Here is a 24,809-nt window from a genome sequence, read left to right as displayed (position 1 = left end):
CATCTTTCACCGTTTTCCTGAAACGGTTTCCATCTACAATAATTGTGCATGTCCAAACTTTATGTGCACTTGAAAATCCTCACCAATTATCTTGTAATATGCACCGGATTTTCTGATCTTGAGTTTTGGACGGAAGATTCCCCTCTCGAGAAAGGTGTCGGCGGATGCCTCCATCTCTCCCCCAATCACTCCTTCTTCTTTCCCGTATTCGGTCCTGGTTATATGTTCAATATACTGAACATCCGCATCAGAGAGCTCTTTGGCTGACGGTATAACAGACAACTTCAAACGAAAAATGTTGAGCATACTGAATAACGAACCAATCCTGAATAACTAACCTGAATGGTCAACGAAATAACTAACTAACCTGAATAACTTGATCTCTTCTACCCCCGTGAATTCACCCCAAATCCACTTTTTTTTTTGAAATACCGACCTTTTTCTTTCCTGGAAGTTCCAGCAGTGTCCATGTGTTTTTATACTTAACCCTCCACCCCTCTACCCCGCCTTCCTATGCCTCTTTCCCCCAAGCCCTCTCCCTCCCACAGATCTTCCGTTGTCCCTGTTCTCTGCTGTTGTACTTGTGTGTGCTTCCCCCTCTCTCTCCCCATCTTGTCTCCCGCTCCCTTTTTTGTATGTTTTGTGTGTCCGTTTTTGTTTTTTTTGTGATTGATGTTAGCTCTTACACGAGCCTCGATCTTGTATACAAAAAAAGGAGAATATACAAATATACATTCGGGACATATATTCCCCACCTTTGGAGAGTTGTATCCTATACTTCCTGATATTCCCAGGTTTTCTTTGTAGGACTTTACAAGATGTCGTGACTTTTCATGACTTCATTTGAAGCTTTCTTTGCCCATGTCATAGCATGCTCAGCCACACGAGATGATTATCGTGATTTGAAACTGTTTTTTAAAACATGGTGTCAACAAGTAATTGTAATACATCTGGACAACTTCAGATAACAAAGTCCATATAAAATGTTTCATTGACTCATCATTGTCATTGACTCTTAATGGTAACGGACGGCAAAAATTGTGGAAAAAGAAAATCTGTTCATCTTATGTGCACCTGGTCCCCTCGACAATATTGTCAGTATGCGACTCTGTTGTTTCATATGGACTGGAAAGGCAAATTAAATTTAGAGCTTGTCCAATCATACTGACATGTGCTGCAATTTTCCAGAAACGGTTTCCATCTACTACCAGTCGTCGATGGTGATTGAACTCCAGACATCATTTGGAGTAGCTTTGCAGGTGCATGTGGAACCCATCATGAAGGTGTATCTTCGCGTGCCTTCAAAGTTCCGTGGTGAAACCAAAGGTACACATGACTATTAAAAATGGTCATTCCTTCTGTAAGTGTTGTGATGATCACAATATTGCTGTGAAAGGAAACTCCTCTCAAAGATCCAGAGCATCGAACATAAAGGTGGGATTTATTGCAATCAGCTCATCCAGCAACCCGAACACCTCAATACAAACTACGTGCACAAAGAGAGCATGGCTCAAAAAAGTGAGACTCGATGGCAAATTTTGGATCCAGTGTGAGAGCATTTCACAACAGGAGACAGACTTTCTCACCTGTAGCAGGAGCCTTCCAGTGGTGTCTCAGTTTGTCTGCAGCAGCTCTTTGTTCACTGAGCAGAAATATGTATATCAGATGAGTTTCCAGCAGAAAATATATTGGAGCATGACGGAGAATACCACTCAGGAATCCCCACTGTTTGACTGCCACAGCATTTTGAATCAATTCCTCACCAAATAAACAAATTATGGATTCTGCATGTGCTGGAATGTTGGCCTAGACTGGAGATAATAATGTCCTGCCTTTTGTTTTCATTGTCCTTTTCCCTGCGTTTAGGTCTGTGTGGGAATTTCAACGGGAAGGGCATAGATGACTTTTATTCATCACAAGGCATCTTGGAAAGCACACCGGCGGCTTTCCTAGCATCCTGGCAAGTGCTAGCAGACTGTCCGGCTATTGGAGACATCGAAGAGAATCCATGCACCTACAATGTGGAGAAAAGTCAGTGACATCTGTGTTTTATTGTCGTTATCTCAACATGCATGTTTTTACTGTGCGTCTTTCCACATTACTGTGATCAAATATGATGGTGATTCAAAGTTTACCCCAAACATTTGTTAATAACTGCCCTTTAAAAACTAAAGTCCAGCTCAAATTTAAACTACACAGCACTCATAATTATTATCAAAGGGAAGCAATTCGATAAATATTGACAAAACTGCAAAGAATATCAAGAAGAAATGCAAGGAAAAGTTTGTGGTGCTGAAGAGCAGTTGATGTGATGTCATTTCCTTTCATCAGAAACGTTTGCTGAGGGAAGCTGTTCATTGTTGAAATTAAAAGCGGGGCCTTTTGCACCATGCCACAACAGCGTGTCTCCGGATGAATACTACAAGGTAACCATTTAAATCAACAACCAACACCATTTATTCCACAAACTGCAAACGCATCATCAAATGTATGAGGACCAAACTGAAACGCAAAGCGACCACTGAGGTGCCATCTTGTGGTCTGAAAAGTGCTCTGAGATTGTCGTTGTGCTTTTGTTGTTGACAGAACTGTCTGATGGACGTCTGCAATGCGGAAAATATCATTCCAGCCTTGTGTGCTGCATCTGCATCCTATGCGCACGCCTGTGGCGTTCGAGGAACGACAATCATCGGATGGAGACAAGGACTGTGTGGTGCGTCCATCCTTTGCTGAACTCCAAGCACAGTTCACATTTTATTGTTCTGTTCTGACTGTGATGGATCAAGTTTTGTTGAAAGCTTTATGTGAACAAATTAACCACTCGACTAACCTGTAACTAACGTCAAACGTCAATGGGAGTTCATCGGAAAAGAATTATAATCTAGAGAAGAGGAACTGCTGAATGACAGCATTGAAGCATGAAGATAGCACTCCATGATAGCACTCCATTGATAGCATGAAGATAGCACTCCAAGATAGCATGAAGATAGCACTCCATGATAGCATGAAGATAGCACTCCATGATAGCATGAAGATAGCACTCCATGATAGCATTGAAGCATGAAGATAGCACTCCATGATAGCATTGAAGCATGAAGATAGCACTCCATGATAGCATGAAGATAGCACTCCATGATAGCATGAAGATAGCACTCCATGATAGCATTGAAGCATGAAGATAGCACTCCATGATAGCATGAAGATAGCACTCCATGATAGCATTGAAACATGAAGAACGAACCACCTTAAATCTCAACCTCCCCCCACTTTCTCCCTTCCCTGCCCCCACCCCTGTCTACCACTCCGCCCCCACAGCTGAACCAAGTTGTCTAGGAAACCAGATATTTTCCTACACAGCACAACTGTGTTCGGAGACTTGTCGCTCACTTGGTGACAAAAGACTCTGCTTGAACAATGACATGCCTGTGGAAGGCTGCACCTGTCCAGTTGGACTTTATCTGAACAGTGAAAATCAATGTGTGAAGGAATCTTTTTGCAACTGCTATCTGGGCAACCGTGTCGTAGCCTATGGCACCAGCATATCTTTCTTTGGGAAGAAGTGGTAAGTGATGGATCATAATTGAAATTTTTATTTATCAAAATTAATTAACTCATTCAAATGTGTTTTTCACGTCGCACATCCACAAAACTCTTACACAGAGATTTCCTATACAGTTCTACCTCTCCTACGGTATTCTTTTATCTGCCCCCCTCTCCCCCCCCCCCCACCCCACCAGAAACAAAACAATAATTTTGTTCTTGTAAAATACCGAATCTCCCCACCAAATTTCGGCTGAAACCAAACACAGCTTTGAGATGTCCATTTCACAAACTCATGAACAGCGAGACAGGGGTGAAAACACAACCTCCATCCATATTCGGTGGCAGAGGCAACTATAATGGCACTCGGTATCGCGCACACCTCTGCCAGATTGAACAATTTACGTTTTGTAGCCCATTGATAGGCCGGATTTCATCTGGACCTTAACCAAAATCTAATCGGCTTGTTCTTGTCACCTCCCATTCATGCACCAAGTTTTATCTAAATGCGTTCCTAACTTTTTGAAATACAGTGTGATATATCGTTTTTGGCCCTAATGGGGAAGAATCACTTTAGAAATAATACAAGTTCTAGTATCTGGATCCGGATGCTCACCAAAATCGAAACAATCCATCCTTGTCACACACCCAACCTGTCCACCAAGTTTCGTCCGAATCCATCCATAACTTTGAGTTATCCTGCTCACAGACTTTGAGTTATCCTGCTGACAGGGGTGACACCATAACCTCCATCCACCTTTTGTGGTGGAGGTAATTAACGCAGAGAAATATAGAGCCCAAAACATTGAATGAGATGTAACAAATAGTTGTTAAAAAAAATAAATGCTTAGCATGGCTGGTCGACTCATTGAGCTCGTACACTTTGAATAGACTATATACCATAAAGGTATAGCAAGAAAAACTCCACAAAGTGGTGTATCACCAAATATCTAAGCCCTGTTTCTGCTTTACAGCTTATGTGAAGCTGGCCAGTTGTACTGTGATGGTGAAACAGAATTTGTACAAGGACAAAAACGTAAGTACAAAATCTTCCATTTTCATATGTTTTATGCATCAAGACAGCACACTTATTGTGCCCCGTCGCACCGCGGAGCGAAAGGGGGACTATGGTTTTCCCCTCCGTCCGTGTGCGCGTCCGTCCGTGCGTGTGTGCGGACGTGCATGCGGGCGTGCGTACGTGTGTGCGTGCATGCATAAGCGAAGGACCGAATTCTAATTTGGTGTGTGGGTGCAACCCACGTCAAATCCAAGTTGGCCACCGCCATGTATGTCTGACACCATGTATGTCTGAACCTTGTGAGCGGAATATCTTGAAAAATAAGCGAAGTACCAACTTCTAATCTGGTGTGTGGGTGTATCTAGGCATAAGGAAGAACGCTATTGAAACTTGGGTCGCCACGTCAAAATCCAAGATGGCCGCCGCCATTTATGTCTGAACCTTGTGAGTGGAATATCTTGAAAAATAAGCGAAGTACCAACTTCTAATCTGGTGTGTGGGTGTATCAGGGAACAAGGAAGAACGCTATTGAAAATTGGGTCGCCACGTCAAAATACAAAATGGCCGCCTTGCGTCTTCCACTTTGTGGAAGTCACAACTCGCATCACTTCACCGACGGGGGACCGAGGCGTAATGCTTGTTCTCAATAAATTCCACAGCTTTCAGGAGCTAATTGAGAATAAGTGTCCTCCTACCCTGATTAAATATTCTGATTGAATTCGTGTTCTCCCCATCCTGGAAAATCCACCCTCCCTGATTTTTTTTGTGAATATACTGCTTTTAGTGGAAAAACAAGAGCTTGGGGATAATAAACAGGTACAACAAATTTCTTTCACAAGGTTGGGAGCACCAAATTATTGTTAAAACAGGTCATTTTACACACAGATAAATTAACTTCTTTCAGGTGATATGTTTGACCTTTGCTTGACAATGAAAGTATTTTTTCTGTATATTTATTTCACAACAACGAATCTAATGATCCATCACTGTCGGCAAAGAGTAATACTTCTATATTTCTGAGCAGCAAACTGCACAGCCCCCAAGGAGTATGTCGACTGCATACAGCCCGGAGACTTGAGGAAGACTTGTGAGAGGACCTGTCGTACATATGCAGTTCCCTGTGTAAGCTTTGCTTTTCCTTCAGACTTGTGTGGAACAGCACAATAAACAATGTGCATTGGAAATAAGAACATGCAATAAAATGTGAATTTGAGTAGGATCAATCACATTGATGCATTTGTGCTTTGATGACTGAACAAAGGGGTGTGCTCATTTCTTATGTCCATGTCAAAAAAGGCATCAAATTGCCCATGCAAGCTGACTGATACTAAGATTAACAGGGAGCAAGTAACAGTGCTTTTAGCAGTGGGTGGTTTTGTCTTTGCAATCCATGGCCACGTTTCTGGTGGATTCCCAGCCATCTTCAGCATGGAGTGAATTCTCACCAGGATATATATATATATATATATATAAATAAATATATATATATCTATATATCTATATATATATAAATAAATATATATATATATATAAATATATATATATAAATAAATAAATAACAATATAACGCACACACAATATGTGCACATATGTGCACACAATACTCCATGTGCATACATGTGCGTGCACACAATATAACAATTGGGAACTGTATATATAAATATATATAATGCACACACACACACACACACACACACATACACACACACACATCTCACATATAAAACAACTGTGAATGTCTTTTTGGTGTTAGCCTTTGCTTTTGCATTCTGAGTCTGCCTTTAGAGACAGTAGGTGTAAACCAACATGAAAACCAGAGAACTGTCCATGAAAGAAAAGAAAGCTCAAAGAACAGAATAAATAAGTTGGAACCACAGCACAAAAACTGGGCAACACAAATACAACTAGAAAGGGCAATCGCAGATTGCAGACCCTTGCCAGGACATGTTTTCAGTGGTTTTTAAGGCTTTTTTTTGTTGAAACAAATATGGCGGCCGAACCACGTGACCGAAGACGTCGTTTTTTTTTTTCCCCCTCCACCAATTTATCTCAAGATGATGCTCAATAAGTTTTTATCTTGATCGGATGAAGTTTTGTACTTGTCGAATTATGACGTCATATTGGAGGAACCTATGACATCATCATTAAGATGTTATTCACATGGAGAGTTCTTTACAATGAGCCATGTCTCAATTTTTTCTATTCAGCGCTTTCGGAGATATAAAGGTGCAAATCTTTTTGGTTTTCCATGATGGCAGCCATACCACTTGCCCTATGACGTCATGATTATCATTAAAAAAATTATGCGGGTAGAGTTGCACCTATGGTGAAAATTTCCTGTCAATCGGGCCAACGGTTGCAGAGAAAATCATATTTATTCTGTGCGGACAAACAAACGGACTCAAATGCAATACCCTCTCCTCAGGCGAGGGTAACAATTGGGAATATCTTAAATACATACATTATATTATTTTAAAGAAACCACTGGTGTACTTAGCAATAGACAGAAGCCAGGTCGGTCAAGGAAAAGAAATGCAGTTGATGACACAAAAAATTTCCCTCTGTCTTTGTTTTCCACTCTATTGTTGGTGCATCCCCCCTCTCCCTACTCTTCCTGACCTAATGCATGCATCTCTGCTGTTCCTTTTGCATCCTGTTATGTTCTGATCCATTTGGTGTATTCGCTCTTCCACGAGCATCGAGTATGTTAAAAAAAAAAAAATGCAAGATGGCAATTGCTTACCAAGTTAGAGCTGGCACCATCAATCTTTTCCCCCAACCCGTTTTCATTGTGCTCTGCAGACTGCAAGCGAATGTGTTGTGGGCTGTGTTTGCCCATCGGGAATGATTCTTGATGACTTGGCAAACTGCGTTTTGGTCAAGGAATGCTCCTGTGAACGTAATGGCATATTATATGCTGGTGGAGATACAATCACAGTAGATTGCAACCAATGGTACGTGCCTGCAGTCTTTCTTACACAACCCGATAAAAACACTTAAATAATGCAGTTCAATAAAAATTGATATAACTGTAATAGCATAATATGTTTTGAGCTCTTTATCTCTTAATTTCAATAGACATGAGAAAGCATCTTCAGTACATCACATTTCAAAAAACAAATGCTGATAGCTCATTACATTGAGAAAGTTACAACTTTCCATGTTTCCTTTGTCCATTTGTATTCACCGAGTCATTGCATGAGGTGAAGGCTGATCCTGTCTTTTTAAACTCATGTGCAGTGTGTGCAATGAGGGAAAATGGATCTGTACGACTGAAAAATGCCCAGCTGTCTGCAAGATGTATGGTGATGGACACTATGTGACATTTGATGGGCATCGTTACCTGTTTGATGGGAAGTGCGCCTATACTGTTGTTCAGGTATGTGATCCCACACGTACCTTGAAAGATCCAATATTAACCTTGTATAAAGAACAACATTTTGGGTTCATCTCAAGTTGGTTTCATTAGCTTTGGAAAGAACATACAGTATCGTGAAACCCCGACATTCACGGATTCGACATTCGCTGACCCTGTGTATTCGTGGTTTTTAAAATGTGATCTGCTTTTACATTTGCAGCCCCTGTGCACCAGCTATTCGTATTCATTTGCAGCCCCTGTGCTCCACCAACGTTGTTGGTATTTTCTGTTTTACAATAATAAATTCGTGGATTCACAATTCACAGTAGTTTTCAGGAATTCCATGAGTCTTGAAAATAAAAAAAATCCCGTATCTGCTTTAGCATTGGAAATTTTACCAATATTGAATCGATTTGTCGTTGTCACACACACAACATGTCCACCGAATCCGTCCACAATGTTTTGAGATATCCTGCTCACAGACAAACAGACAGATAGGGGTGAAAACATAACCTCAGTCCACCTTCGGTGGTGGAGGTAATTATCTTCACAAAATGAAATTATACTGGAGAAATTGATCAATCATGCAGGCAACTATGTTCAAGCGACCAAAGTAGATCATTGCTGACCTTCACAGTCACCTGTTGTCCTGAACGTTTAACCCTTTACAGCCCTTAATAAAATCTCTGACAAGTTGTGGGTGTCGAACATACATATTCAACAGGACTACTGTGGCAAGAGCCGTACAAACGGGACATTCCAGATCATCACAGAAAACGAGGAGTGTGGAACTACAGGCACAACCTGCTCAAGATCTGTCAAGATCTTTCTGAAGGTACATGGAAAGCAAGATGATAATAGCTTTAAAATTAGCAAAATGGGAAATAGGAGAGGCTGAACAAGTTAATAAGCTTCAGAAAAACATTTTCAGACATTTGTTATTGTTATTGTCATTCAAACAGAAATACAATCTTGAAGTTCAGCTCAAAGATGGGAAGTACAAGATTATACCGCTTGAAGGAAAAACCTCGAGACCCAATAATCTGGCTGTTGAGTCGGTTGGTTTGTATCGAGTTTTTCAGATGGCTGAGGGCATCACGGTTATGTGGGATGGACGCACAAGCATCTTTATCAAGCTCAGCAAAGAATGGTCGGTAAGAAACAAAATGTTTCACTTCCATAATGGTCAGTACAAATTATTCTCAGTTTTTGGAAATTGAATTTGGATTCCCTTAAAACTTTACTTGTATCCATTTTTACATCCTCCACAAATAATTAATATACCCTTATCTTATTTAGCCAATTGAACTGTATTCAGTTTATATAATATATACATTCATACAGGTGTCCCCCACTTAACAAAGGATTTACGTACATTTATACTCCATTATGCGGTAGCTCCTTTTCCATTATTTCTAAAAGGAAAATTACATTTCGGTTTCTAACCGTTATTTATCTGTCCAAAGGCAAAGCCATACGCTTGGTATTAGGATGGTTTTATTTGCAAGTAACATTATAATGTCATTATTTACCCAATAATAAAGACGGTAACACAATAAGAAAGTTAATCGGGTTGTAATACGTGCCAAAACGATCTTGAATCCAAGTTTCTTTATGTATGAGAAGGTGGCAGGAGATTGTGATTTTTAACCCTTTCATTCTGAAACGTAAATTTTTTGCAAGTCTTCTTAACGTTAATTCCCCAATTGAAAAGTTAATCACATCATTGAAAAGATAATTATCAGTGAAAAAACGTATTGTAACTGCACAATCACCACACACATTTAGACCTTCACAATGAAGACCATTCCTTGTGGCGAACATGAAAAAAAATAATATATATATATTCCTTGTGGCGAACATGAAAAAAAAAAAATTCCTTGTGGCGAACATGGGGAAAAAAAAAAAATTCCTTGTGGCGAACATGAAAAATAAATAAATAAATAAATATATATATTATATATATGTATATATATATAGTGCCGAGAGAAAGTGTACACCCACTTTCAAAATTTTCACCTTTTGTTACCTTGTAGCCTGGAATTAAAATGCATCAAATTAGACGTTTTTCACCTTTATTTACACATCGTACGTAACCCACAACTTCCAAGTGAAAAACAAATGCTACAAATTTAGGAAAATGAATTAAAAATACAAAACTAGAATGTCTTGGTTGGATAATTGTCCGTGAAGAGTGTGCAAGCCAACGCTGGCACCGTGTTCAAATTCCTGCTCTAAGTACTGCTTGGGCAAACAGCCCAGCATGATCCCATTCTTCTGCTTCAGTAGAATCAATCAGATCTAATCGGATAGTCCAACATTGATCTTGCTTTGACATAAAATGTATGTTTGTGGTTTAAAATAAATAAAAAACAATTCCTTTTGTTGTTGACAGGGCAAAGTTTGTGGCCTCTGTGCCAACTTCAATGGGGATGTGTTGGATGACTTGAGCACACGTGCTGGGATGCCGGTTACCAGTGCCCTGGACTTTGGAAACAGTTGGAAAATGTTTGACGATTGTCCAGATATTACAGAGGAAAGAGACCCCTGCACGAAAAATATCTACCGGCAGGTCTGGGCCGAGAAGAAGTGCAGCATTATCCAGAGCGACACCTTCAAGGATTGTCATAAGGAGGTACAGCTTGCTTCCCCATTGTTGGGATCCAAAGTTGTATTAAATGAGAATGATGGATGTAAATTATTTCAGGATTGATAATATAGTTTCAGAATTGTATGGAAATTGTGCATTTGAAAAATTTCCATTTTTATTTAATGGTTATTCTTCCTTCCCCCGCTCCTGCAGGGAAAATGGCCTTTAAAATGCCTGTTGTTGTTGTGGGTTATTTTTCCTTGAATATAATTCCTCTCTTGCATCTCCTGACACTCCAATCCAACAACTAGGTATACCACATACCTTACTATGAAGCCTGTGTGCACGACTCGTGCGCTTGTGACTCAGGCGGTGACTGTGAATGTCTGTGCACGGCCATTGCTGCGTATGCCGCTGCCTGCAATGAAGTTGGCGTCTGCATACGCTGGAGGACACCTGAGCTGTGCCGTAAGTTAGAACTTTCTGTGCCTCAAATGTATTTATCGAGGAAAGCCGATATGACTTGCTTCATATAATCTTTAATAAACCTGAGAGATTTTTTCGGAATTTCGGAGATAATATACCATCAGGATTGTCAAGTACCACACTAACATGCTCAGGTGACCTTCAGGATTTCCTCCGTACCTTTGGTCACCAATAAGCTTTAAATTCCTTGACAAAAGTCTTATTGTTTGGTCTTATTGAACCTCCTCTGTGATGCTGCACTAAAAACTGAGTTGGCGTTGACTGTTTTACTCTTTTTCTCACCGAGTTATTTTTATCTTCCAACCACAGCTGTTTTCTGTGATTATTACAATAAACCAGGCCAGTGTGTCTGGCACTACAACCCATGCGGAACGATGCCTTCAACCTGCCATAACCTTTATAAAGCAAAGTTCGAACAGCCACCACTTCTTGAAGGTAAAGCCCTGAGCACTCAGACTCCTCGTTGTTTGTATTTTTTATTTTAACCCAATTACAAAAATAATCCCGCTGTATTTTACAGGTTGCTACCCCACCTGTCCGGATTCTGCCCCATACCTGGATGAAAACTCCATGACCTGTGTACCTTTGTCCAGCTGTAGCTGCTACATTGGCGACAGAGTGATTCTTGCAGGGACTCTTGTTCCCTTCCCAGAAATCTGCAGTGAATGGTAACGCTCTTGAATTTTATGTAGGTTTATTTTAATCAGCTCTATCTATAGTGACATCGCATGTCAGTCGTACTTTTATTTTTTTGGGAAATTACAAGCTCATTAGTTTGGAAAAGAAGTGCTTGCAAATTACTTCAAAAGAGGACGTGATTGGGCAGATTCAACCTTGATTATAATTGAGGAGTTACAAATATTTGTAGAAGATTTAAACCAAGAAGTTCAATTGTTTGGCCTGCATTTGTGGATCAGAAAGTGAGGAGTTGAGGTTTTCTGTTTAAATCAGAGTACAAAGGGGAGGGAGGTAATCTTCTTTAGATAAAATGTATAACTTCCTGTTTGGAGTCGGGAGTAAATAAAAGCTTATGCTCCTCTTCAGAATTATGTTTAAATATCAAACGTTTGTGATACATGAGATGATTGAAGTGCAATATATTTTACAGGTGAATATTTTCAAAAAAGGATAATTTGAACACCCTCAGTTTAGTGTGCAGTCTGATGTTTTATGAAGGAATAGGGGTTGCTTCCCAGATAAAAAGTTAATTTTAACAAGAGGCTGTGTGTAAATGATGTAGTTGCATTAATTTCACACATCTAATCGTTAATTCATCCTCAAAGCATTTCGATGAGTTCTGTAGAGTGTTGCCTTTGTCTGTTTGGCACTCCATTGTGAGCACACAACTCATGATGCTGGCTCGAGTCTCTCATATTGCACAACTACAGTCACGTGAAAAAGTAAGTACACCCCATGTAAAGTTTAGACTTTTTCAACATATTTCAACATACAGCTATTTGATCTTCATTTCAACAATATTGATAGATAAAGGTGATATAATATAACAAATATCATGAAACATTTACATTTTGTCATCCATTGCATAATTTAAATAAACATAAATGCAAATTTCGCATGTGGAAAAAGTAAGTACACTCTTGCTCCCCTTGGCTCTAATAGGTGGTGTTGCCCCCTTTGGCAGAAACAACCTCAAGTAGGCGTTTCTTATAACTGTCTACCAATCTCTGACATCGACTGGGAGAAATTTTTCTCACTCCTCCATGCAGAATTCTTCCAGCTGTGCGATGGTTGAGGGGTTTCTTGCATGCACAGCTCGTTTCAAATCCCCCCACAACATCTCGATGGGATATAGATCTGGGCTTTGACTTGGCCATTCCAGAACCCTCCATTTCTTTCTTTTCAGCCATTCCTTGGTGGATTTACTGGTATGTTTACGGTCATTGTCATGTTGCAAGGTCCACCTTTGGTTGAGCTTCAACTTTCCGACAGATGGCCTCACATTATCCTCAAGCACCCTCTGGTACAATGAAGAATTCATAGTGGATTATATGAGGGTGAGCTGCCCATGCCCTGATGCAGCAAAGCTGCCCCAAACCATAATATTTCCACCACCATGCTTTACAGTTGGTATCAGGTTCTTGCGGTCAAATGCTGTCTTTGGTTTTCGCCAAACATGTCTTCTGGTACTGTGGCCAAATAACTCTAGCTTTGACTCATCTGTCCAGAGCACATTGTTCCAGAAGTGCTGGTCTTTGCCTAGGTGTTCATTGGCAAACTTTAGTCTTGTCCTGATGTTATTTCTGGACAGCAAAGGTTTCCTCCTGGCACACCTCCCATGTAGATCAAATTTGTTCAGCCTCTTTCTAATGGTGGACTCGTGCACTTTGACATCAACAGTGGCAAGAGCTACCTGTAGGTTCCGTGATGACATTCTGGGGTTCTTAGAGACTTCTTTCAGCATCTTGCGGTCTGCTCTCGGGCTGAACTTGCTGGGGCGGCCTGGGCTGAACAAGTTGGCAGTTGTTTGGAATCTTCTCCACTTGTAGATGATCTTCCGGACAGTCGAATGATTGATTTCAAATTGTTTGGAGATCTTTTTAAATCCCTTCCCAGACTCGTAGGCATCTATAACCTTCTTTCTGAAGGCCACAGAGAGCTCTTTTGATCTAGGCATGGTGATGCCGCACACTTCAACAACAAAGAGCAAACCAAACTAAATGTCTGAGGTTTAAATAAAACAGGTTCCTCCAAGATCCTCTCTAACGATGTTCTAATCATTTGCACCTGAGCTGGTGCACCTGATTCTAATTTTAGGTATTTGAAGTAGTGATAAATGTCGGGGTGTACTGACTTTTTCCACATGCGAAATTTGCATTTATGTTTATTTAAATTATGCAATGGACTACAAAATGTAAATGTTTCATGATATTTGTTATATTATATCACCTTTATCTATCAATATTGTTGAAATGAAGATCAAATAGCTGTATGTTGAAATATGTTGAAAAAGTCAAAACTTTACATGGGGTGTACTTACTTTTTCACGTGACTGTATACAGTGTTGATGTCCATTTTTGTCTTATTCCCCTGAAGTTCTTGTGATTTATGCAAAAGTACATTGAGTTATCCTGACATCCTTGGTAGCTCTGGATTAAAAAACAAATTTTTATCCACAACAATACAAAAACACAGCTAATATAATCAACGAACATTTTATTGCTATAGCAGACCATTTACCCAGAATTGATGGAACAAAATTACCAGCATACCTACCCTCCCTGTTAAGATCTCCTTGTGTCCAACCCCAACAGGTCTATAATCAATAATGTAAACTTGAATTTCAAAATCAAGCACTTCTGGAGACTTACCTGTGTGAGTCATCCTTGAATTTGCTTATTAATTAAGTTTTCCCCTGTCTGATGTTTTAAATGCATCATTTGAACAAGCGAAACTTCCGGATCGTTGGAAGTATGCAGAAGTGATGCCCTTTCCAAAGTCACAACCACCGACTTTGTGGGAATTGAGACCAATGGCACGAACGAGCTACTTTGCAAAAGTTGCGGAATCATTTATTGCAAAATTGCTCATCGAGGACATTGAAAAAAAAACGATCCTAATTAGTACGGTAATCAAAGAAAGCTATGAACTTGTCATTATCTAATAGGAATGCCTCATCAGCTATATGAAAATGCTGATAATCCAACATCAATATCCACCGTAGTTCTTACAGATTTTTCAAAAGCCTTCGATCCGAATTGATCATAATGTTCTGGTTTATAAATCGATTCACCTTGGACTACGCCCATGTATTATCTCCTGGATTATTAGCTTTTTGGAATTTCGTCACTATTGTGTGAAATATAAGGGAGCCATATCAGATTTTAAAAATAGTCATGCTGGACTACCACAGGGTACAAAATTAGTTCAAATTTAGTTTTTGGTAATGATTAATGATGCATGTGAGAAAAGTCCCATCCCATATTTTAAAGATGTGGATGATCTTACCCTTGTTGAAAGTTGTAAAGAGACTCAACAGTCACAGATGCAGCAATCCTTACTTTCTTTTCAGAATTGGACAACTGATAATAACATGAAACTGAATGCGTCAAAATGTTACACGATGACAGTTTCCTTCACAAAGTAACCAGTGCAACACCAAACCCTCTTTATAAATAACACAGTTACGCAGTGCGCAATCAATCAAAGTGCTTGGTGTGACAATACAGGAAAACTTGAAATGGGATGTTCATACAGGAGAAATGCTGAAAAAATGTAAGAGAAAGTTGTACATTTTACGTAATCTTAAATCGTACAACTTACCCATCTGTGACCTTGTGACAATTTATATTGGCTACATAAAACCAGTGTTGGTGTGTTGTGTACCTGTTTTCAATGGAGCCTTAACTTTACTTACTTTACTTTCAATGGAGCACAGGTGAACAATTTAGAACGGGTTCAAAAAAGAGCCTGCAAAATAATGTCAGGACAACGTTACACATCTTACCATCTGGCTTTGGAAACATGTAAATGACAAACCCTGGAGGAACGACGATATAATTTGTGCAAATATTTTGCACTCACTATTGAAACCCATCATTTGCGCACAACATGGTTACCTGCCATGAGAGATATACCTTTTATTCTCAGGAAAGCACGAAAGTACTCACAGTTCAAATGCAGACCAAAAACATTTCAAACAAGCGCATTGCCATTTTTAATTGGGGTTCTTAAAAGTTTGTAATGCTTCAATTTGCCTGAGCATCTTCAATTTGCCTCTTTCTTTGAAGTTCTCGTGTTGTTTGTCTTGTCTATGGTTCTTGACCGCAGTTGTTGCATTCAAATTCCTGGTAGAATCCACATCTACGAATGTGCTGCATTGTCGATGCTGTTATCTGTTTCCTTTTTCATCATCTGTTTTTATTCTCTGGTCCCGTTTCCTCTTTACAACATAGTTTTTGTTGCTTTTTGTTTTTTAACCTTTCCTAACTTTTTTGGAAAGTGCTTTGGTTGAGGAGCTTGAAATTGATTGATTGATTAACACCACATTTTGTTGTTGTGTTGCAGCACTTGCACAAATGGTTTCCTGACGTGCTCCAAAGCAGGTGATGAGATTTGTTGTGTTTTAGCTGAATTTGATATCAATAACAATAACATGATGAATAATAATTGTACTTTAAAAATCTGGACAGCATTATTACAAATTAAACTACGCATTTGCTCTGCATTCACACTCGGTGACGTTGTGGTCAGAGCATCTGTTCTGGGTTTGGAAAGTCGGTATTTTGATTGCAACCGTGGCTGGGTCATACCAAAGATTACAAAAATTGTACATTTTGCTTGCTCACTTGATGCTCAACATTTAGAGGATAGAGCATGGACAAAACCATGGATTGACATACCATGGTGTAAGGGGCAGAGGGACAGTGGAGAGAGATAGTTCTCCTTAAAATACCCGGACTGCAAAGAAAAGCGAAGCCTCGGGATGGCAGCACCAACACTCAGTGTGTTCCAGGAAACTATTTCTTCAAGGTCAATGGCTGTGTTTGCTTTGTGTTAAAAGTCGAGCCCTGTACAACAACAATAACAACAGGCATTTTACGGCCATTTTCCCTGCAAGAGCGGGGGTTAGCCCTGTGTTGTCTGGTATCTGGTATCTACTTGAATCTATCTGGTATCTACTTGAAAAAGCTGTCCATACGCTCACGCTTTCGAAGTTAAGTAATTTTTCATGTACAAATATGTACAAATGCAATTCGATCTTGCAACAGATTGCAGGTTTTGAATTGCTCGCGCAACACGTGTAAGAGAAGGAAAGTGCTGAACTCAAACCGATCCACAATGGTTCTTTTACCCGTTCATTCACTATTTCCTTTGCAATTCGTTGTTTCTCAACTCCATATACATTCACTAGTAGCTATCGGTATCTATCTGGTATCTGGTATCGACTTGAAAAAGCTGTCCATGCGCTCACGCTTTCGAAGTTAAGTAATTTTTCACAATTGTGTTTTTGTCGAAACTGTATCTTTCTTTCGGTGTGTGTACCTATTGGTGTGTCTTTAATAGGATTCTCGGTGTTGGTTTTTCATACCTGTGTACAGAATCGTCGGTTAGTTCGTGTCGCGTATTCTGAGGCCTCGTGTAGTAGGCTACCGTGTCTGACCTTGGCTTGAGGCTTTGTTTTTGTCTCAGCGGTTCTTCGATTGCGCTGCAATTACTTTCGGTCTCTGTTTTTCCCGGTCTTTTCACCCCATACTTCCTTGTTTAAAATCTCAACTCAAAAAAAAAAACCAAAAAAATATTTCCTTCTCTGTTCTTATCCGTTTGTTCGTTCTTATTTGTTCGTTCGTTCTTCGACCACGTTGTTCGTGATCACGTGATCATGTTGTTAAAAATGTTTAAACTGTCCCCTGAAGAACTGTATTCTGTCGTATACTATAACACCTTTTTCTTCTTCTTCTATAAAAGGATGCTTTCGACTGGCTAACCAAATCTATCCATTCCAAAAAAAAATTCCATCTCTTACAGTGCCTCTTTCATACATTCCTGAAACTCTCCAGCACTCCACCCATCCTTCAGCATCCTCAAACGTATTTTTGACTCGAAGGTCTCAAGAAACTCATTTTGCAATAAATGTTCGTTTCCCATTAATCGTACACTTTTCAAAATCCAATGTCACCCCTCCCCTCCAAATCTTCCCCATCACCCCTTCCCTCCAAAACTTCCCCATCACCCCTTCCCTCCAAAACTTCCCCATCACCCCTCCCCTTCAAAATTTCCCCATCACCCCTCCCCTCCAAATCTACCCCCTTGCCCCTCCCCTCCAAATCTTCCCCATCACCCATCTCTTTCAAATATTCCCCCTTGCCCCTCCCCTCCAAATCTTCCCCATCACCCATCCCTTTCAAATCTTCCCCCTTGCCCCTCCCCTCCAAATCTTCCCCATTACCCCTTCCCTCCAAAACTTCCCCATCACCCCTCCCCTCCAAAACTTCCCCATCACCTCTCCCCTCTAAATCTACCCCCTTGCCCCTCCCCTCCAAATCATCCCCATCACCTATCTCTTTCAAATCTTCCCCCTTGCTCCTCCCCTCCAAATCTTCCCCATCACCCATCCCTTTCAAATCTCCCCCCTTGCCCCTTCCCTCCTAAACTCCCCCCACACCCCTCCCCTCCGAGACTCTCCCTCGCTCCTCCCCTCCTAGACTCCCCTCTCACCCCTCCTCCTCAAAGCGTTCTCCCCGCTTCTTCCCCCTTCCAACTTTCACCTTCATCTCCCCCAACCTTCTGCCTCACTCTTCCCCCTCCTCAAATAACACCTCACTGTGCCTCACCCAATCACCATCAAACCTTTTGTCCGCCCCATTCTTCCCTTTCTCCAAGCTATTCTGAAATATCTGACACACCTTCAACAGCTCTCCCTACCTCTTCCTCCTCTTCCACATCTTACCCTACCGCTCCCCCCCCCCCCCCCCTGTTCTGTATCCGATGCTCCCCCTTCCTCTTCTTTAACAGTATAGACCTCAAACATCCAGGGCCTTCGCTCAAACTTGACTGATCTCTCCATACAGGTTGCTTCTGACAAACCAGACGTGATCTGCTTAACATAAACTTTCCTCCTTCATGATGTCTCTGATTCCTTGGTATCTCTCCCAGGTTACTCCCTCCTCCGGTATGATAGACCTGAGCCTCGTCCTGGAGGTGGCGTTGCTATCTTTATAAAAAAACTCTCTGCCTCACTCGCCCTGCACTGCCCTCTCTCCACCTCACCCCCAGGAATACCTTTGGCTATGGCTTCCCCTTCGCTCCCACCTTTTGTTCATATGTGTGTTGTACCGTCCACCAAACAGTGATGACTCCATCTACATCTCGCTGTCTGATAATATGGACCAACTTCTATCAACTCATCCAAACTCTCTCTTCCTCATATCTGGCGACTTCAACTGTCATCATGCCAGTTGGCTGGGTGTGGGTACCTCTCTCACCAGCCATGGCTCTTCAGCAAAGGACTTCTGTGACTCACTGGGACTGACACAATCTGTCAATTTCCCGACCCGGATCTCAGTCAACGGAGCATCTTCTCTTCTGGACTTGGTTATGACTAACTTCCCTGAAAATGTCTGCCTCTCTTCTTCTGCTCCAATCGGCTCATCTGATCATGTGCTTGTTAAAGTGGACATCTCTCTGACCATTCTCAGAGAGCCTCCTCAGCGTCGACGAGTCTGGCATTTCACTCAGGCCAACTGGCACGGTCTTCAAGCAGCCATCAATCATCTGGACTGGTCTCACATATCTATCGCCTCTGACATCAACCCATCCTGGGAATTCTTCCAAAGTAAATTGCTCTCTCTCATGCACAGATTTATCCCATCTCGTCTTCAGTTGTCATACCCTTCCTCCCGTCCATGGTCCACGGAATCTTGTGGTGAGGCTAGCTATTGCCCAGAAACAACTTGCTTTCGTCTCCTGGAAAGCAAATCCAACGGAAGGAAATCTCATTTCCTTTCACAAAGCCCGAAACAAGTGTGTGTCCACCCTCAGGAGAGCCAGGAAACAATATCTCTCCGTTCTCAGGACCGAACTCTCTTATCTGTCTCCCTCTTCCAAATCCTGGTGGCGTCTGGTCAAATCTGTTTCTGGTGTTTGTTCCCCCTCCATCCCCTCCCTCACCTCAAACGGCCACACGGCTGACTCCGCACGTGAAAAAGCTGAATGCCTCAACTCTGTGTTTGCCTCAAAATCTTGTGTCCCAAACCCATCTCTCTCTGTACCCACCGTACCCAGTCGTACCCAGCTGCTCCTGGACTCTGTGTCCTTTCCTCCGGCGAAGGTGGAAAAGTTTCTGTCAACCCTCGACTCTGATTCTGCAACTGGACCTGACGGCATCAGCCCACGGGTCCTAAAATCCTGTTCTTCTGCTCTTTCACTCACTCTCTCTATTCTCTTCACCCTCTCTTTTGCTCAAGGTCATCTGCCATCTGCTTTGAAATCTGCCAACATCACTGCTTTGCACAAAAAAGGTTCAAAAACAGATCCCAGCAACTACAGACCAATTAGCCTTCTCCCAATTATCAGCAAAGTCATGGAATCCATCATTGCTTCAGATATGAAATCTTTCCTCTTCTCCAATGGCTTGATCTCTGATCGTCAATTTGGTTTCAGACCTGGTCACTCTACTCTGGACATGCTGCTTCTGCTTTCTCAACAATGGATGGAGGTCCTCAATGCCAAACAGGAAATTAGAGCTGTCTCCCTTGACAGATCACGTGCCTTCGATACGGTCGAGCACCCCACTCTGCTCACCAAACTCTCCTCTTTTGGTATCCATGGAAGTCTCCACGCATGGCTGGCGGACTTCCTCTCTCGTCGTAGTCAACGTGTGGCCCTGAATGGCTTTCTCTCATCTCCTCTTCCTGTTCAGGCTGGAGTTCCCCAAGGCAGTGTTCTGGGCCCTGTGCTTTTTCTGGTCTTCATCAATGATCTCTCTGACTCTCTTGAAAATCCTCTCTATCTCTTTGCTGATGACTCTACTCTCTGTCGCTCCATTCTTCATCCCTCAGATCGACAGTCTGCAGCCTCCTCACTCTCTGCAGACCTGGACAAAATCACAGACTGGGCAAACAAGTGGAACATGTCTTTCAATCCTGACAAATCTCACACTCTTACGATGTCTCTCCGAAAAGACCGACTGGACAACCCTCCCATCCACTTTCTGAATAATCCTCTCCAACAAGTTCTGTCACTCAAGCTTTTGGGTCTCATTATCTGCCATGATCTTTCCTGGGAAAACAACATTTCAAATCTGGCCTCCAAAGCCAGTTGCCGACTGGCATCCTCCGTCGTGCGAAGTCCTTCCTTGGCACACCTGAGCTCCTCAGCACATACAAGGCTTTCATCTGCAGCTCAATGGAATACTGCTCTCCCCTCTGGGCTGGTGCTCCTGCCTCACACCTAGCTCGTCTTCACGATGTTGAAACCAAAGCGTTCAGAATCATTGGAATCTCCCGTGATGAAGCTAACTCCAAGGGCCTCTCACTCACTCACCGCAGGCAGGTTGGTGGTCTTTCCGTCTTCTACCGACTCCTCTCTGGCCTTGCCCCCCCCCCCTCCTCCCAGCTCTCTCTGGGCTCTGTCCCGCAAATATTCCTACAGGTTGCACAAGATCTGCCTGCAACCCTCTTATGGTTAAACTGCCAAAATCAAGACTCTCTGCTCACCTTCACTCCTTCATTACTCTTTTCTCCCACCTCTGGAACAAACTCCCTCACTCTCTTCAATCCCACTCCACCCTCCAGGTCTTTAAAACAGCTGTTCACCACCACTCCTCCCAAGCCCTCTCCCTCCCACACATCTCCTTGCTCTCAAATGTTGTGTTTGTGTGCTTCCCCTTCTCTCCCCATCTTGTCTTCCGCTCCCTATTTTTATATATTTTGTTTGTCTGGTTGATTTGTTTGTGAAGTAAATGTTAGCTCTTTCACGAGCCTCGATTTAGTATCCCCAAAAAATCTCTATCTGCCTGTTTGCTTTGTCCTTGATCTGTGTGTGACAGCTCTTCCATGAGCCTTAGACCCCACAAGAAAAAACGTTTCAGAAAATCGACAATCACAACCACTTAATCAGTCATCTGTGATTGTAACTTTGCAGGAAAAATTGGAGTTTCCATCACATAAACAATGTTCCTTTGAGAAACTTCCAGGTTTCCAGGAAGTAACTGAAAAGCCGACAAAGCAACTGAAAATAAATATGAAAGCCCTTCATAAAACAAGAATTGTACTCTGAGATATGTCACATAAGCATTTGTTTAAACCTCTTGCAATGACACCATCACTATAAAAGCTCTGATGAAATGATGCATGATCTCTGTTGTAATCGCAGCATCTTCCAAGAAAATGGGAAGGACCAAATATCCATTCATCAATATAAATAATGTGTAATTGGCACATCAATCTTGCAAAATTATACAAGCAACACAGGTTTGAAACCCAGGTTGACATAAATGTTTCACTTGTATTCTGACATCATTGTTCTATCTACACGTTATGTGCATATGATACATTTCTTCAAAGTTGTTGTCAAATTATTATTTAATGTTTGGTCCTTTCTTTCACAGATGGATGTTGCTATGGTGGGGAAATTTACAGTCCAGGAACAGAAATTTCCGTTGAAGTGGATGAACTGGATCTGTGCACATATAACACAACATGTACCATTGACGAAAATGTTGAAACGAAGGTCAATTGCATCACCACAACTACTCTACCAGCAACAACTGTTATCCCTCCTGTACCCACCACAACAATTCCAACTCCACCCCCAGTGATAACATTTACTCCAAAAACAACAAAGGTGCCAATTACGACTCCGCCACCAACTACCTACATGACAACAGAAGAAGCAATTCTTACAGAAACCCCGATGACTGCAGAGAGGCCACCAATATCCACAACAACAGTGCCGGTTCCAACAACAGCAGTACCAACAGCAGCTCCACCGCCGACTGGAGTTCCTCCAACTTTACCACCTGTTCCACCAACGATCCCAACTGCACCTCCACTGACGACAGTAATGCCTGTTCCAACCGTTCCTGTGCGTCCAACCTTACCTCCAGTTCCAACAACGGCAGTACCAACAATAGCTCCACCACCGACTGGAGTTCCTCCAACTTTACCACCTGTTCCACCAACGGTTCCAACTGCACCTCCACCGACGACAGTAATGCCTGTTCCAACCGTTCCTGTGCGTCCAACCTTACCTCCAGTTCCAACAACGGCAGTACCAACAATAGCTCCACCACCGACTGGAGTTCCTCCAACTTTACCACCTGTTCCACCAACGGTTCCAACTGCACCTCCACCGACAACAGTAATGCCTGTTCCAACCGTTCCTGTGCGTCCAACCTTACCTCCAGTTCCAACAACGGCAGTACCAACAATAGCTCCACCACCGCCGACTGGAGTTCCTCCAACTTTACCACCTGTTCCACCAACGGTTCCAACTGCACCACCACCGACGACAGTAATGCCTGTTCCAACCGTTCCTGTGCCCCCAACCTTACCTCCAGTTCCAACAACGGCAGTACCAACAATCGCTCCACCACCAACTGGAGTTCCTCCAACTTTACCACCTGTTCCACCAACGGCTCCAACTGCACCTCCACCGACGACAGTAATGCCTGTTCCAACCGTTCCTGTGCGTCCAACCTTACCTCCAGTTCCAACAACGGCAGTACCAACAGCAGCTCCACCACTGACTGGAGTTCCTCCAACTTTACCACCTGTTCCACCAACGGTTCCAACTGCACCACCACCGACGACAGTAATGCCTGTTCCAACCGTTCCTGTGCGTCCAACCTTACCTCCAGTTCCAACAACGGCAGTACCAACAATAGCTCCACCACTGACTGGAGTTCCTCCAACATTACCACCTGTTCCACCAACGGTCCCAACTGCACCTCCACCGACGACAGTTGTCCCTGTTCCAACCGTTCCTGTTCCCCCAACCTTACCTCCTGTTCCAACAACGGCAGTACCAACAACAGCTCCACCACCAACTGGAGTTCCTCCAACTTTACCACCTGTTCCACCAACGGTTCCAACTGCACCTCCACCAACGACAGTAATGCCTGTTCCAACCGTTCCTGTGCGTCCAACCTTACCTCCAGTTCCAACAACGGCAGTACCAACAGCAGCTCCACCACTGACTGGAGTTCCTCCAACTTTACCACCTGTTCCACCAACGGTTCCAACTGCACCACCACCGACGACAGTAATGCCTGTTCCAACCGTTCCTGTGCGTCCAACCTTACCTCCAGTTCCAACAACAGCAGTACCAACAATAGCTCCACCACTGACTGGAGTTCCTCCAACTTTACCACCTGTTCCACCAACGGTTCCAACTGCACCTCCACCGACGACAGTAATGCCTGTTCCAACCGTCCCTGTGCCCCCAACCTTAACTCCTGTTCCAACAACGGCAGTACCAACAGCAGCCCCACCACCAACTGGAGTTCCTCCAACTTTACCACCTGTTCCACCAACGGTTCCAATTGCACCTCCACCGACGACAGTAATGCCTGTTCCAACCGTCCCTGTGCCCCCAACCTTACCTCCTGTTCCAACAACAGGCGTGACTGCTGTGCCTGCCACAACACCAGTTGCCACTACAGTTTTGACTACTTTTGAAACATTAGTTACAGAGACTGCGCCAACTGCAGAGAAGCCAATACGACCCACAACACCAGCCGCGGTGGGAACAACGCCCGTTCCAAAAGGTAAAATTATATATTTGAGCAATGTCTGGTGTTTGATGATTTTAATAGACCTGTACCAGTAATTCACCTGCTCCTCACTTCTTGTTTGTGATTTTGCTTGTGTTGGTTGCATTGCATCCATTCCATGTCAAATTCTGCATGAAATTCTCAGTCTCTCTGACTGTTGATGTGCAATTCGGGACTTTCGAAATGATGTTTGAATGCCAATGATGCCCTTCGGGCATGCACCATGTGTGGGTTCCCAGTGATTCTCTTCCACGAACTGGTGCATTTTACCTGCCTTTACTCGGGAGGGAAATGGTTTGTCAAAATTTTTGTGTTCTCAGATTCAAATCATATTGAAGGGGTCGAAGGGCTCCAAAGTGTCTAAAGATCTCTGGGATATCAGGGGTGTAAGCGGTCAAATACGTCAATGGGTTCTTAAAAGGTCTGAAGGGTGTGCAGGTCTAAATGGTGTAAATGTCTAATCTCTAATGGGTCTGAACCCTAAGGCCTGTGGATGCTTTATGGGGTCTAAGAGGTCAAAATTTATCGATGGGGTCGAAGGAGTCTGAAGTATCCAAAGTGTTTGTTGTCATGTTCCAATAGT

At 42.5% G+C, this 24,809-nt stretch overlaps 1 protein-coding gene across 1 annotated transcript in view; it reads left to right on the top strand.

Annotated features, from left to right (window-relative positions):
* LOC137428642 (mucin-6-like) overlaps positions 1–23,781 on the top strand; it is a gene marked incomplete at its 3' end in the record, with an annotated part of 41,464 nt that extends 17,683 nt beyond the window's left edge. The window contains exons 13-29 of the mRNA XM_078777282.1: positions 1,189–1,326; positions 1,867–2,031; positions 2,332–2,426; positions 2,587–2,713; positions 3,316–3,562; positions 4,515–4,576; positions 5,583–5,680; positions 7,361–7,512; positions 7,799–7,937; positions 8,641–8,751; positions 8,879–9,070; positions 10,312–10,551; positions 10,818–10,974; positions 11,302–11,427; positions 11,513–11,660; positions 16,018–16,055; positions 22,061–23,781. Coding sequence (XP_078633408.1) covers positions 1,189–1,326; positions 1,867–2,031; positions 2,332–2,426; positions 2,587–2,713; positions 3,316–3,562; positions 4,515–4,576; positions 5,583–5,680; positions 7,361–7,512; positions 7,799–7,937; positions 8,641–8,751; positions 8,879–9,070; positions 10,312–10,551; positions 10,818–10,974; positions 11,302–11,427; positions 11,513–11,660; positions 16,018–16,055; positions 22,061–23,781 — 3,956 coding nt within the window. The remainder of the gene's footprint in view (positions 1–1,188; positions 1,327–1,866; positions 2,032–2,331; positions 2,427–2,586; positions 2,714–3,315; positions 3,563–4,514; positions 4,577–5,582; positions 5,681–7,360; positions 7,513–7,798; positions 7,938–8,640; positions 8,752–8,878; positions 9,071–10,311; positions 10,552–10,817; positions 10,975–11,301; positions 11,428–11,512; positions 11,661–16,017; positions 16,056–22,060) is intronic.
* Between the last annotated feature and the right edge of the window lie 1,028 nt (positions 23,782–24,809).

The sequence above is a fragment of the Myxine glutinosa genome, chromosome 5, assembly GCF_964187855.1.
Source record: "Myxine glutinosa chromosome 5, kmMyxGlut1.1, whole genome shotgun sequence".
Classification (NCBI taxonomy): Eukaryota; Metazoa; Chordata; class Myxini; order Myxiniformes; family Myxinidae; genus Myxine; species Myxine glutinosa.
Note: the sequence above shows the minus strand (reverse complement) of the source record. Positions and strands in the feature narration are given on the sequence as shown.